The sequence below is a fragment of the Heterodontus francisci genome, chromosome 10 (assembly GCF_036365525.1).
Source record: "Heterodontus francisci isolate sHetFra1 chromosome 10, sHetFra1.hap1, whole genome shotgun sequence".
Taxonomy (NCBI): domain Eukaryota; kingdom Metazoa; phylum Chordata; class Chondrichthyes; order Heterodontiformes; family Heterodontidae; genus Heterodontus; species Heterodontus francisci.
The window spans coordinates 15,644,292-15,659,769 of record NC_090380.1 but is presented as its reverse complement, the minus strand read 5'-3'; the positions used below and the strand labels follow the sequence as shown (position 1 = coordinate 15,659,769).

Below are 15,478 nucleotides of genomic sequence, written 5' to 3'. Positions count from 1 at the left end.
TACTGGATAAGCATTAGTTTCCTCCCATTAAATATTAGGAAGACCAAAGCCATTGTCTTCACTCCCCAGCACAAATCCATTCCCTAACCATCAACTGCGTCTTTCTATAATAAAAGCAAAATACTGCAGATGCTGAAAATCTGAAATAAAAACAAAAAGTGCTGGAAATACTCAGCAGATCTGGCAGCATCTGTGGAGAGAGAAGCAGTTAATCAGTGACCTTTCATCGGAACTGCAAGACTGCATCTTTCTGCCTGGCAACTGTCTGAGGCTGAACCAGACTGTTCTCAACTGTGGCATTCTAATTGACCTTGAGCTGAACTTCTGACCCCATATCCTCTCCATCACCAAGACTGCCTGCTCCCACCTCTGCAATGTTGCCTGTGTCAGCCCCTGCCTCAGTGTATCTGCTGCTGATGCCCTCAATCATGCCTTAGTTCCCTCCAAAATTGACTATTCTAATACTCTCCTGGCCAGCTTCCCACCTTACACATTCCATAAACTTGAGCTCATCCAAAACTCTGTTGTCCGTATCTAGTTCACCCATTCCTCTGTGCTCACTGACCTACATTGGCTCCCGGTCTAGCAGCACCTTGATTTAAAAATTCTCATCCTTGTTTTAAAGCCCCTCCATGTCCTCATCCCTGCATATTTCTGTAACCTTCTCTAGCTCCAGTTTTTCACTATGTCCTAAGCTTTGGAACTCCCTTCCCTGCACCTGTCCAGGTCTCTTTCCTCCTTTAAGACTTGACTTATCTCTGTGATTACATGTTTTGTCTTTTGTGGCTCAGTGTTAAATTTCATTTGATAACGTTCCTGTGAAGCTCCTTGGGATTTTTACGATGTTAAAGGTGCTATATAAATGAAAGTTGATATTTCTTTTCATCCACAAGCAGCATATAGATGGCAGACAGTGGGCAGGAATCCAACACCAGTCTGTTGTCCTCACCCAGATGGAAACCCTTACCATTCATTGCCAGATTAGTGAACAAGTTATTAATTGTGATAACAGTCTTATATTTTGTTGTCTGAGATTTCAGTCCATATCTGTTTTTCCTAGGGCTTCCAGCAAGGATAATTCTGAAAGTGATTCAACCCAAATCTTTACTGTCAGTGAATGAAGAAGGAACAAACTTTGGAAACCAGGAGCTGCTGGCTGCAGAATTTACACAGCTCTGTCTGAAAACTGCTGACATTCTTCAACGGGTCCAGAACTATCACTCCACTGAGTTGACATCAAAATGTAGAAGAGACTTGGACAAACAGGACATTGCAAAGGAAATCAGAAGGGTTTTGGCAACTGACGACTTTGGGTGCAGTTGCTTTGACTCTGGTGTGAGGGCTCGGCTCCTGTCGCTGGTTGAGTTTGATCCCTTCTCATGCAATAAGCCTCTGTTTCTGAGCCTTCATTATGACACTTTCATTTCCTTAGCCGAATATTTGAAGACTAATGACACGCAGTGTTTCCAGTTTGTTTTTGAAGAGGTTCACATGTATCAGTGCAATGCAGGGTTGTATAGTGTGCGGAGTGTGCGTGATCCCGTGGCTATCGATGGAGGGATTGAGCAGGTGTTCCAGTTTTCCACCTCCGACCGTGCTTCCTTTTTGGTCCAGCTTCATTGCAGAGGCTACAGAGATGGTCAGTATCTTCACTGTAACCAGCCGCTCTTGTACAAGCTGTCCAATCTATCCGGCAGTTTACGCCAGGAGGCTGAGAAAGCTGGCATGGTGGTTGCCAACCAGGCTGGCACAACTTGGCTGCGGGAAAAGCCTGACGGAGTTTTGAAGGAAATTGTAGAGAGGATTGTGCAGAGTTCTGGTGGGACTGTAGAAATGGGAAGCTGCTGCTTCCTCATCAATTCATGGAGTGCAGAATGTGAAATCAGGTTCCTTTACAAAGATGACACAATCACCGCAAAAGCAGAAAGAAATGCCGATATTTGCTGATCTGTGATCTGCCATGAAACCCTTCCTTTCTGGCTGCAGGATTTTGGATTGTGAAATGGCTTTTCACCGAGGTTGGGATGTTCTCTGATGGCAGCCTCTCGTTGTGACCTTGTTCCAAATTCCTGCCAGTTATTTGGAGGCAGACATTTGGCTATTGAACTAAAACTTTGGCAACTGGTTGCATTGCACAAATGGCTTGAGCTGCAGGTGAAAAATGTAAAATTCTTCAAGCTAGTTCCAAACAGCTCCCAGCCTCATCCCGCAACCCAACCCCACCTGGGCATAGCACATGTAGCCAAGGACAGAGGGGAGGTGTGTCAGGGGAGGGATACTCATCTACAAAACTTTAGAAGCTTATAGAAAAAGTGATTAATTTCAGAATGTTTTCACTTCATTTATAGGTGAAACATATTACAGCTTGGCCACTTTCTATGAGCTTGGTGACTGCAACAGCTAAAGTGGGACCATCCAGGGAAAAAAAAGAGATTTTACTCTGGGAATTCATCACTTTTCACTGTCAGGGTTTCCAGAGGTGGCCACACCCTCAACGTTGTGCCAATAGATCGGAAAACTTTAGAACCAAGAAAAATATTCTCAGCCTCTCACACCCTGTAACGAAGGGTATGGGTACAGGGGGACTCTGGGGAATAACTGTCTTTCTCCTCCATTTCTTCTGTGTATCTCTACTCTGTTTATCTACATCTCTTTTCTTCATCATCCCTTCTATGTCTGTATCTTTTCTCCTTCTCACCATCTCTCCTCCTCTTTGGTGTCTTTTTCGCCTTCCACTTTTTTTGTAATCCCGATTGGCTCCTTTCCTTGTGTGACTCTGTTCCTTCAGTCTCTCTCTATTCTAATTATTTGTCTCTGCTCATTTCCTTCTGTCACTCACCTCATTCTGCCCTGTATATTTCTCTCAACTCTTTCTCTTTTATGTGATTCTCTTTCCCTTCTGTGTTTTTCTCTCATCTGTCCCATCTGTGAATGTGTCATGCTCAGTTTCACTTTCCCTTTTCCTATATGTCTCTTTCTTCTCCTTCTTTCCTCTGTTCCTGTTTCTCTCTCCTGCCCTACTCTCTTGTCCCTTCTCCTTCCTATCTGGTCTTATCCTCTCCGCAAGGTTCTCCCTTTCTCTTCTATGGCTACTGTCTCTCCAGAGTCTGCCTCTCTGTCAACCTTTTTCATTCTATCAATCGCTCTATCTCTCTCTCCCGTGTCCCTTTTTCTGGCTTGATCCCTCTATTTCTGTCCCTCCTTTTTTTGGTCTATTTTGTTGCCTTTTTAAGTTTGTCCATTTTTTTTTCTGGCTTGCCCTCTCTCTTTTCTGCTTTGCCTTCTCTCTCCCCATTTCTGCTTTGTTCTGTGTGTCCCCCTCTCTCTCTATTCTCTCATCTGCCTTGCACACAACTGTGAACCTGTTTTACTTCTAATCTGCCAATTAGAGTGCACAGTTGCAGACCCTCTGTCAAAAACACAGTGTTTGCATTGAGTTGTTCAACATCAAAGATTATATCAGATCTAGTCTATTCCTAGAAATGGTCAAATTGTGCACATGTATTTATTGTAATTTTTACTGTGCTCTATATATTATGGCAACAGCTAATGCAATTGGATGTTCAAATATATTTTCTAGGGAAATAAATAATCAATTATGCTGAAAGATTCCTGCTGGTACATTGTTACAAGGCTAGCTGCACTGCAAGTGGCAGTCATGGCTTGGTTGCTAGCACTCTACTCCTGAGTCAGGAGGTTGTGGGTTCAAGCCTCACTCCAGAGACTGGAGCACATAATCCTGGCTGACACTCCAGTGCAGGGAATGCAGTACTGTCAGAGGTGCCACCTTTCAGATGAGGTATTAAACTGATGTCCTATCTACCATCTCAGGTGAGTGCAAAAGATCCCACGGCACTATTTTGAAACAGAAAAGCGGATTTCTCCCATGTTTCTTGACAAAAATTTATCCCTCAACCAACCACTAAAACAGATCAATATAAAAGCAAAATACTGCAGATGCTGGAAATTTGAAATAAAAATATAAAGTGCTGGAAATACTCAGCAGGTCAGGTAGCATCTGTGGAGAGAGAAACAGAGTTAATGTTTCAGGTCTATGACCTTTCATCAGAACTGGCAAAGGTTAGAAAAGAATTAGGTTTTAAGCCAGTGAAGGGGGAGTGGGGGGTGTTGGTGGGGAAGAGAACAAAAGGGAAGGTGTGTGATAGGGCAGGAGAGATTAAATAACTAAGCTCCTTTGTGGGAGCTTGCTGTGCGCAAATTGGCTGCTGCATTTCCTACCTTACAACAGTGACTACACTTCAAAAGTACTTCATTGGCTGTAAAGCACTTTACGACATCCGGTGGTTGTGAAAAGCAATATATAGATGTAGGCCTTTCTTTTTCACTTCCCCATTTAGTCCTGTTGGCACTTCACAGGAACATTAGCAAATAAAATTTGACACCAAGCCACGTAAGGAGATATTAGGACAGGTGTCCAAAAGCTTGATCAAATAGATAGGGTTTAAATAGCATCATAAATGAGGCGAGGCAGAGAGGTTTAAGGAGGGAATTTCAGAGCTTAGGTCGTAGATAGTTGAATTGTCAGCCATCAATGGTGGAGTGATAAAAAGCAGAGATCCGCAAGAGGCCAGAATTGGAGGAGTGCAGAGATCTCAAAAGGTTGTCGGGCTGAAGAAGGTTACATAAATGGGGAGGGGCAAGGCCTTGGAGGAATTTAAACACATGGCTGAGAACTTTAAAATTGAGTCATTGGCAGACCAGGAACCAATGTAGGTCACTGAGCACGAGGGTAATGGGTGAATAGCACTTGGTGTGTGATAGGATACAGGCAGATTGTTTTGGATGAGCTCAAGTTTAGAAAGGGCGCAAAGTGGGAAGCCAGCCAGAGGGCATTGGAATAGTCAAGTCTGTAGGTACCAAAGGCATAGATGTGGATTGCAGCAGCAGATGAGTTGAGACATAGGTGTAGATGAGGGTTGTTACAGAGATGCAGCTTAATGGTGGAGAGGATATGGGGTTAGAAGCACAGCTCCAGTCAAATAAGATGTCACGATTGGATCAAACTCAGGCAACGGAAAACAATAGCTTGCCTGATTACAGTTTCTCACTGAACCCGTTAGTTGTTCTATCTGTTTGCCCCCATGTATCAGCTGTAGCTCAAAGTTATCACTCTTGCGTTGTAGTCAGAGGACATGTGTTCAAGTCGCATTCCAAAAATTTGGAATGCTATGTTGTCAGAGATGCCATCTCTTAGATGTGACATTAAACATAAAAGATCCCATGGCACTATTTCGAAGAACAGAGTTTTCCCCTGTCCCTTGACCAACCTTTATGTCTCAACCAATAGATCATTTCCTCTCCCCATTTCATTTATCACATTGCTGTTTGAGCGATTTTGCAGTGTGCAAATTAGTTGTTGCGTTTCCGACGTTACAATGATAAATATATTCTTTGGCTGCAAAGCGCTTTGGAAACTAAGCGTGTGCAAAGCACTGGAGCGAAATCAAGCTCTTGATGTTTTGCTGACTCGGTGATTGACAGTCGAGGCCCCGCCCCTGTGATGTAATCAGTCACATGAGAGCATCGAGAGGTTCCAGCTGCTTTCGATCTGTCTGCCTGATCCGGACCGGACCACCTTCACTCTATCTGTCGCCATGAGTCGAGCCGTCTCCCACCGTCTCTTCACCCCTCTGTTCCTGCTGGGTAAGAAGCCTACGCCTCTAGCTGGGCCTTGGTCTCTCCCTTTGGCCGGGCGAACAGTCTTTCAGCCAACTCGAACGGCCTACGGCCCTGCACAATGCCTGGGCCGTGCGGTTGACGCGGGGTCGTGCTTGAGTCGGCAGGCCGCAGTGCGTGTTTTTTTGCGGGGGTCAGTTAGTTGTCGAGGGGGGTTTCGTTGGGGGGAGGGGTGTCAATTCGTACGGTGCGGTGGCCGCGGTCTGGCGGTTACTGGGGGTGGAGAGGTCACGTGGGCGGCTGTCATGTGAGGCCTGGAATGATCGAGAACAGGAGCGCACTGATCCTCCTTTCATAATGGGGAGGGAGGGGCATCACCACACCTGACGTGACCCGGAGAGGCAGAGGCGGCGCCTGGCGTGACCCGGAGAGTGAGGGGGGGCGAGTGACCCGGGGAGAGAGGGGGGACCCGCTCCTGGCGTGACCTGGGCAGGGGCGAGTGACCCGGGGAGAGAGGGGGGACCCGCTCCTGGCGTGACCTGGGCAGGGGCGAGTGACCCGGGGAGAGAGGGGGGACCCGCTCCTGGCGTGACCTGGGCAGGGAAGGGGGACCCGCTCCTGGCGTGACCTGGGGAGGGGCGAGTGACCCGGGGAGAGAGGGGGGACCCGCGCCTGGCGTGACCCGGAGAGTGAGGGGGGACCCGCGCCTGGCGTGACCCGGAGAGTGAGGGGGGACCCGCGCCTGGCGTGACCGGGGGAGGGAGGAGTGACCCGGAGAGAGAGGGGGGACCCGCGCCTGGCGTGACCTGGGCAGGGAAGGGGGACCCGCTCCTGGCGTGACCTGGGGAGGGACGAGTGACCCAGAGAGAGAGGGGGGACCCGCGCCTGGCGTGACCTGGGCAGGGAAGGGGGACCCGCTCCTGGCGTGACCTGGGGAGGGGCGAGTGACCCGGGGAGTGAGGGGGAACCCGCTCCTGGCGTGACCCGGAGAGTGAGGGGGGACCCGCACCTGGCGTGACCCGGAGAGTGAGGGGGGAACTGCGTCTGGTGTGACCGGGGGAGGGAGGAGTGACCCGGGGAGGGAGGTGGGGATCTGCGCCTGGCGTGACCCGGGGAGGGAGGGGGGACCCGCGCCTGGCGTGCCCCGGGGAGGGAGGGGGGCCTCTTGCCTGGCGTGCCCCGGGGAGGGAGGGGGGCCTCTTGCCTGGCGTGCCCCGGGGAGGGAGGGGGACCCGCGCCTGGCGTGACCCGGGGAGGAGAGGGCGGACTCACGCCTGGCCTCACCCGGGGGAGAGGGGGGGCAGACCCGCGCCTGGCCTGACCCGGGGGAGGCGTGGGGGCGGAAGACCTGTGCCTGGCCTGATCCAGGGGGGAAGGAGGGGGTCTTGCTCCTGGCGTGACCTGGGGAGGGGGAGCCCCGTGACTGGTGTGATCTCTGGGCTGGGGTGGCGAGGTCTTTGCTCCTGTTGTCATTTGAGCCGGTGTGGGGGATGGTGGCATGTGCTTTCTGGCTGTCGACATTTATCTTCGTGTGCATCGACTACCTAGTTGCCTTGTGTATTTTGCCTCCTGTGCCTTGTTCTCTTACTTTCCTAGAGTACTGTGTACAGTATTAGTCTTGTATAAGGAGGGATATACGTGAACTGGAAGCAGTTCAGAGAAAGTTCACTGCGCTGATTTCTGGGCTGTGGCGTTTGTCTTTTGAGGAGCGGTTGAGCACATTGCGCCTGCGCTTATTGGAGTTTAGAAGAAAGAGAGGTGATCTTATTGAACCATAGAGTTCTGAGGGGTCTTGACAGGTTAGATGCTGAAAGGATGTTTCCCCTCATGAGGGAATCTAGAGCTAGGGAGCACAGTTTCAAAATCAAGGGTCTTTCATTTAAGATGGAGATGAGGAGAATTTTCTTCTTGGGCAGTGGAGGCTGTGTCATTGAATGTATTCAAGGCTGAGTTAGACAGATTTTTTTTAATCTACAAGGGAGTCGAGGATTCTGGGGAGCAGTCAGTAAAGTTCAGTTAAGGCCACAGTCAAATCAGCATGATCTTATTGAATGATGTATCAGGCTCGCAAGGGGCTGAATGGCCTACTCCTATTTCTTATTTCCCCTTCCACATGACTTCCCATTTCTCTCTGCTGCTCTTCTGCTTATTTTACCTGTCTTTATTTTGTGCTTTTTTCTCTTTCCTGTTAATTGTCCTTTTTAACCTTTGTTTTTGGATTAATTCCTAATCTTTTTCCTGGCTACCTTCAGTTTCCTAGTTTATTCTAATTGTTTTTCTGCTAAGAGCATTGTGAAAATAGTTCTTGGTGATGCAATGGCCTTCACCTCTAAGGAGTAGATTCGAGAAGCTGAGTATTTGTTAATAATCAGCTTGTTGCCATTCAGTGCGGAATTGTTAATTTGAACCAATTCTGTGAGAAATTTCTCGAAGTAACAGCATACAATTATTTCACAAGCACAGGTCACGAGTGATGTTTTGTCAGCCTCATGGCCACAAGTGCAATTGATCATGATGAGCTTGCTAAATTGACTTTTGTAAATGTGTGCTTATGATCTTGCAAGTTTGAAATTATAAATTTAAAAGGATTCTTGGATTATTGCAAGTTAAGGAATTGTATTATGTAACAATCCAGTTCACAAGTGAGTAGATAAAATGGGTTAACTTTCTGATAGGGTGGCTTGGATCTAAAATTTGTGAAGTATAAGAAGCATTTAATACCTGCTTGCAGAGACAGATGCTGTAAAAGACAAAGATCTATAATACACTAAGATAAAATGATGTAAAAATATTGACTTAAAATTCGGTTAAATTTAGTTTATGCTTCCATTGTAACACGTCTTCATTTTAAACTATGTAGTAATACAAACAGAACTCAACTTCCTGTGTCTCTGTTTTGGTGCTAATTTTTCCTTAGTGTTAACTATCAAGTGGATCAGTATTCTAAATTTAACAATTTTATTCCTTGTATATAATTTTCCTTTCATCTTCTGACTGTTAACATCTTGCTGGGATGCAGTTCTACATACATCCGTTACCTTCTGGCTCCTGCCAAAGGTTCAGTATTCATGAGAGTCTTGATGCCAGTTAATTGGGTGTACACAGAAGTCAAAATTGTTTTCCTGAGCAATAGTTTCAGGAACTGATAGGTATCCTTTTCTCTTGTGATTCTGTGTAGTGCTAGGAAAATACCATCTGATCGAGTTTTGTAAATATATGCTTGTAATTTAAAATGGTCATTATCACAGCTCATTCATTCCAAGAGTCTAGTTAGCTGTGTAGATCTCAAGTAGATCTATTTTAATGTTCTGATGAAAGATCATCGACCTGAAACATTAACTTTGTTTCTCTCTCCACAGATGCTGCTTGGCCTGCTGAGTATTTCCAACATTTTTGTTTTTATTTCTGATTTCTAGCATCTGCAGTATTTCACTTTTATATTTTAATGTCTAGTGTTCACAAAGAAAATTCTTCACGTTTTAAATTTAGAAAAAGGCCACCAGTTTTGCGTCATCTGCAAATTTTGAAATCATGCAAGGCAGAATTACTCCTTTGATTGCTTGACCTATTGGGTATTCTATGGGTGTATTTGCTGTTTTTCAGTAGGAAGCTTTTCGTTACATGGATGGAAATTGCAGAGTTCAAATTCTTAAAAGCTTCTCATGAAATGAGTTACTTCCATTACTGCTTTCCAGAATCTCAGAAAAAGTTCTGGTTGGATGATGTCTAGCCAGGGGAAATTAGTTCTCTGGCATTGTTTAGGTGGCAATATCTATATAACCTGTTGTCAAATTTTCAGTGATATTATGCATAGGCAAAGATATCAAGTCATGGATGAGCCAGCGCTTCCTCCAATTAAGCATTGGAAAGATTAAAGCCATCTTACTCAGCATCTGCAAAAACTTTGCTTGGATGCTGATTCCATTTTCTGTGCTTGGCTGGCTGCTTAGGCAGAACCTATGTTTGCTGTTTGATCTTGAGCAAACTAGGACCACTTGTTTTTACCTCGGTAATACAGCCTGCCTTACGTTACCCCCATTGTAGTTGCAACACTCGTCTTTGCTTTTGTTAATTCCAAGCTTTACTTTTCCAGTTCCTTCCTCAGCCTCCTAAACTCCGCTCTACACGAATTGTAGTCCATCCAAAACTCTGCTGCCTGCGTTGTAAAGTCTGACCTAACTGTCACTTCCACTGGTACCCTGTGCTTCGACAACTAAATTTAAAATCCTCATCCTCTTACAAATCCCTCCATGCCCCACCCTATCTGTTCAACCTCGCCCAGTCCTCTATCCTAACCTGTGCCTTCAGTTTATAGATTCTGGTCTCCTCTCGACCATTAGCAAAATGACCATCAACTGCCTTGGACTTACTCTTTAGATCTGTTACTAAATACCTCTGCTTTACTGCTCTTCACTAATGAAGTCCTCAGACTTGGCAATCTTTTAAGCATTTCTCTCTTGTAAGTACCTTTGGTTCTCTGTTAAAGGCACCGTATAAGTACAAATTGTTTACCTTTTGTAAAACAGTCTCTGCAAGGAAGTTTCTATGACTTCCATGCAAGTTGGTTAATCCAGTCTTTCTCATTTCTGTCTTGATTCTCACCTTTATATCTTTTGATTCACCGTATGTTTCAAGATATTGCCTTCTGTTGAGTCTTTCCATGTGTTGCTTGCTGTTGAGCTGTTGGCTTCTGACAACTATTATTGCGTTTGAGGATATAAGCTGTTGTCTTCTGAGAACTATAATTGCATTTGGGGATCTTTTGACTTTCAACAGCACTACTTATATTTGTATAGCATCTTTAACATAATACGTTCCAATGCACTTTACAGGGGCATTATAAAACAAAATATGACACCAAGCTACAATTAGGTCAGATTACCAAAAGCTTCATCAAAAGATGGGTTTTAAGGAGTGTCTTAAAGGATAAGAGTGAGGTAGAGAAGCAGAGAGGTGTAGGGAAGAATTTGAGCTTGGGGCCTAGGCAACGAAGGCATGGCTGCCAGTGGTGGAGCAGTTAAAATCAGCGATGCCCAAGATGCCAGAATTAGATGATCATAAAGATCTTGGAGGGTTGTGAGGCTGGAGGAGATTACAGAGATAGGGATGGGTGAGGCCAGGGAGGGATTTGAAAACAAGAATGAGAATTTTAAAATCAAGATGTTGCTTGACTAGGAGCCAGTGTACATCAGCGATAACAGGCGTGATAGGTGAATGGGACTTGGTGTGAGTTAAGACATGGGCAGCAGTTTTGGATGACCTCAAGTTTAGAGAGTAGAATGTGGGAGACCAGCCAGGAGTGCGTTGGAACAGTCAAGTCTAGAAGGTAACAAAGGCATGAATGAGGGTTTCAGCAGCAGATGAGCTGAAACAGGACGAAGTCAGGCAATGTTGTGGAAATGAAAATAGATGGTCTTAGTGATGGTGCGATCATGTGGTCAGAAGCTCATCTCGGGGTCAAATATGACACCAAGATTGTAAACACTGGTTTAGTCTCAGACTTGCCAGGGAGAGGGGTGGAGTCAGTAGCTAGGGAAAGGAGTTCGGAGCGGTGGACTGAAAATAATAGTTTCAGTTTTCCTGATATTTAGTTGGAGGAAATCTCTCCTCATCCAGTACTGGATGTTGGATAAACATTCTGATGCTTTAACAACAATGGCGGAGTCGAGAGGTGATGGTGAAGTAGCGCTGGGTATCCATCAGCCTGGCTATGTAAAATAATGCTGTGCTTTCAGATGACATCACTGATGGGGTAGCTTGTAGATGCGAATTAGGAACAAAGGAAATAGGAGCAGGAGTAGGCCATTCGCCTCTGGAGCCTAATCCACCATTCCATTAGATCATGGCTGATCTACCTTAACACCATTTTCCCGCGGTATCCCCGTATCCCGTGATATCTTTAATATCTTGAAATCTATCGATCTTTTTCTTGAATATGTTCAATGACTGAGCTTTCACAACCTTATGGGGTAGAGAATTCCAAAGACTCAGAACCCTCTGAGTGAAGAAATTCTTCCTCATCTCCGTCCTGAATGGCCTACCTCTTATTCTGAGACTGTGTCCCCTGGTTCTGGATCCCTCAGCCAGGGGAAACATCCTTCCTGCATCTACCCTCTTGAGCCCTGTTAGAATTTTATATGCTTCAATGAGATCACCTCTCATTTTTCTAGAGAATACAGGCCCAGTCTCATCAATCTCTCCTCCTAGGACAATTCTGCCATCCCAGGAATCAGTGTGGTGAACCTTCATTACACTCCTTCTATGGCAAGTATGTCTTTTCTTGGGTAAGGATACCAAAACTGTACACAATCCTCCAGGTGTGGTCTCTCAAAGGCTCTATACAATTGCAGCAAGACTTCTTTACTGCTGTACTCAAATCCTCTTGCAATAAAGGCCAACATACCATTTGCCTTCCAAATTGCTACTACATCTGCATGTTAGCTTTCAGTGGCTGATGAACAAGGACACCCAGGTCCCTTTGGACATAAACACTTCCCAATCTCTCTCTCCATTTGAGAGATACGCTGCATTTCTGTTTTTCTTACCAAAGTGGATAACTTCACATTTTTCCACATTATATTCCATCTTCCATGTTCTTCCCCACTCACTTAACCTGTCAAAATCCCCTTGAAGCCTCTCTGCATCCTCACTACTCTCATTCCCATTTATTTTTGTGTCATCAGCAAATTTGGAAATATTACATTTGGTCCCAACATTGATGTAAATTGTGAACAGCTGGGCCTCGAGCACTGATCCTTGCGGTACTCCACTAGTCACAGCCTGCCAACCTGAGAATGACCCGTTTATTCCTGCTCTGTTTTCTGTGCGTTAACCAATTCTTAATCCATGCTAGTATATTTCCCCCCCAATCCTATGTGCTCTAATTTTGCTTTTTAACCTCCTGTGTAGGACCTTAGCAAAAGCCTTCTGAAAATCCAAATGCATCACATCCACTTATTTTCCCTTATCTATACTGCGAGTTACATCCTCAAAAGAAAAACTCCCAATTAGTTAGCCAAACATGATTTCCCTTCCTAAATCCATGTTGACACTGCCTAATCATACCATTATTTACCGTTATTTTCTAAGTGTCCAGTTATCACATCCTTTATAATAAATTCTAGCATTTTCCCTACTACTGATGTCAGGCTGACAGGTTTGTAGTTCCTTGTTTTCTCTGTCCCTCTTCTTAAATTGTGGGGTTGCATTTGCTACTTTCCAATCTGCAGGGGTGGGGGGCGTGGGGGCAAAGATAAATAGATATCTCCACTGAAGATTTGGCTAAATTAGTTTTTCTTAAGCGAAGCGTATACTGTCACTTTTGTAACATAAGACACTTGGGTGAAAGGTGGTTAATACATTAAATGAAAGTGATTTTACCCAGGTATGGCATTTTATTCATCAACACCACTTACCCACCATGGCTGCATATTCCTTGATACCTAACGAAAAGCTGCAAGTCTCAATCTTGAAGGCTGCAGCTGTCGCGACATTCACAGCCTCTTGGAGAGATTCCAAATTTCTGATTACCTTTTTCTGGCAAAAGTGCTTCCTGGTTACCATGCTAAATGGCCTGGCTCTGATTTCGATATATATGTCCCCTTATTCTTGATTGTCCCTTCGGTGGAATTAGTTTCTACGTACATACCCTGTTCCATCTTCTGAATTTTTTCAACACATTGATTAAATCACCCCTCAATCTTCTGTACTTATAGGAGTACAAGTCATTTTTATGCAACCTATCCTTGTAATTTTACTCTCTAACCCCTGATATTCTGGTGGATTTATGCTACATTCCCCTCTGTGGCCAATATACAGTAAAAGCTTTATTATCAAAAATTCCAGTTAATCAAGAGTTCTGCGTAAAACTCTGGAGCAAAATGCATCTGACTGCAAGGACCAAGAATCCTATTATAGTGAATGGGGAACTAGTCACCGAGGCAAGGTAGCATTTCCACCCACAGATGGCAACCTTAATACCTGCGGTTTTTTTGATGGTGCAACCCGGTAGGTTGAGAAGTCTCCTAACTGGCTTTCTGGTGTCCGACCGGGTTGGTTCTGGTACTGTTGGGTGCCCCTTGAACACCACTACCATCAACAGACAGGCGGCGGAGGTCGGCCTCGGCCTTGCAGATTCAAGAGGCAGAAAGCAGTTTCCACTTTTCCTGTTGTCCTTCAGCCTGGCAGAGGTGCTGCCATGAGACACTGGTACTGCCTGCCACGCCTCAATTAAACCCCATCACGTGCCATTGTCCACATGGAAATTGGACCTTCCATCCCAAAATTATTGCTGGATGACCAAAGGGTAGCCAGGGCCCGGCATTGGGAAAGCCAATTTTTAATTTTTCCCTTAATCCTTAGGGGATGGTGCACCAGTATACCTGTAGTATGCGTGAGAGTCCGCCCTTTCCAACGAGCATCACTAATGCTGAGAACAATTAACTACACTCGGGGAAAACCCGGCCCAGGAAAGATTTGGGAAATGTTCGAAATTTCAGATAATACAGCTTGACAGTTGGAAAAATGGCGGATAACAAGGCTTTTACTGCATATTGCTGAGGTGTGGTCCAGTACTCCAGATGGGGTGGGACCATGGCTCTGTACAGCTGGAGAATAACTTCCTGTTGAAATCCTGGCAGTTTGAGGTAAAGGCCACAATTTCATTAGCTGTTTTGAATACTGTTTCTCTGAAGATGGGGATAAATGGGCTGCGCAGTGGTTAGCACCGCAGCCTCACAGCTCCAGGGACCCGGGTTCAATTCTGGTACTGCCTGTGCGGAGTTTGCAAGTTCTCCCTATGACCGCGTGGGTTTTTGCCGGGTGCTCCGGTTTCCTCCCACCGCCAAAGATTTGCAGGTTGATGGGTAAATTGGCCACTGTAAATTGCCCCTAGTGTAGGTAGATGGTAGGGAACATGGGATTACTGTAGGGTTAGTATAAATGGGTGGTTCTTGGTCGGCACAGACTCGGTGGGCCGAAGGGCCTGTTTCAGTGCTGTATCTCAAAATAAATAAATAAAAAAGGACACAGGCAGAGACAGGCATTTTGAACTGGGAAGACAGAGGTTTTGAAAAGAGTTGCAAATGTCCTTGGGGGGGGGGGGGGGGGTGGGTTCAAAGTCAGAAATTTTTTCATTCATTCACAGGATGCGGGCATGGCTGGCAAGGCCAGCATTTGTTGCCCTTGAGGAAGTCATGATCCACCAGTGTTAGGGTGGGAGTTCCAGGATTTTGACCCAGTAACAATGAAGGAACAGCAATATAGTTCCAAGTCAAGACAGTGCCTGCTGCCCCCGTCCTTCTAGGTGGTAGAGGTGGTGGGTTTGAGAAGTCCTGTGAAAGAAATCTTGGTGAGTTGCTGTAATGCATCTTGTAGACAGTACACAGTGCAGCCACGGAGTGCTGGTGGTGGAGGAAATGAATGTTTAAGGTGGTGGATGTGGTGTCGATCAAGGGGGCTGCTTTGACCTGGATGCTATCGAACTTCTTGAGTGTCATTGGAGCTACACTCATCCAGGCAAGTGAAGATTATTCCATCACACTCACTTTTAGATATGCGTGGTGCTGTTCCTGACATGCTTTTCTACACTCTTCATTAAACCAGGGTTGGTTGTCTGGTTTGATGGTAATGATAGAGTGAGAGATATGCCAGGCCATGAGGTTACAGATTATGGTGGATTACACTTCTGCCTCTGATGGCCCACATTCTGAAGTAACAGAAGACCTATTTAAATCATCTAAACAATCCATAATGGCCTGTACACTTAGTTGCTATGAAATAAAGCCCTTAATAATTCTTCAGCACCGATTATCTCAAAACTGCCATGCTCCGCAGTTTCATT

General features: G+C 45.5%; 2 protein-coding genes across 7 annotated transcripts in view; both read left to right on the top strand.

Annotated features, from left to right (window-relative positions):
* The window catches only part of LOC137374304 (uncharacterized), a 51,725-nt gene extending 48,127 nt beyond the window's left edge, over positions 1-3,598 (top strand). For all 6 annotated transcript variants that reach the window (XM_068040142.1, XM_068040143.1, XM_068040138.1 and 3 more), the window contains one exon: positions 1,061-3,598. In XM_068040142.1, the coding sequence (XP_067896243.1) occupies positions 1,061-1,947 (887 nt within the window). In that variant the 3' untranslated portion in view covers positions 1,948-3,598. The remainder of the gene's footprint in view (positions 1-1,060) is intronic.
* Positions 3,599-5,514: 1,916 nt separating this feature from the next.
* LOC137374305 (lysosome-associated membrane glycoprotein 1-like) overlaps positions 5,515-15,478 on the top strand; it is a 49,571-nt gene continuing 39,607 nt past the window's right edge. The window contains exon 1 of the mRNA XM_068040144.1: positions 5,515-5,664. Within this exon, the coding sequence (XP_067896245.1) occupies positions 5,616-5,664 (49 nt within the window). The 5' untranslated portion in view covers positions 5,515-5,615. The remainder of the gene's footprint in view (positions 5,665-15,478) is intronic.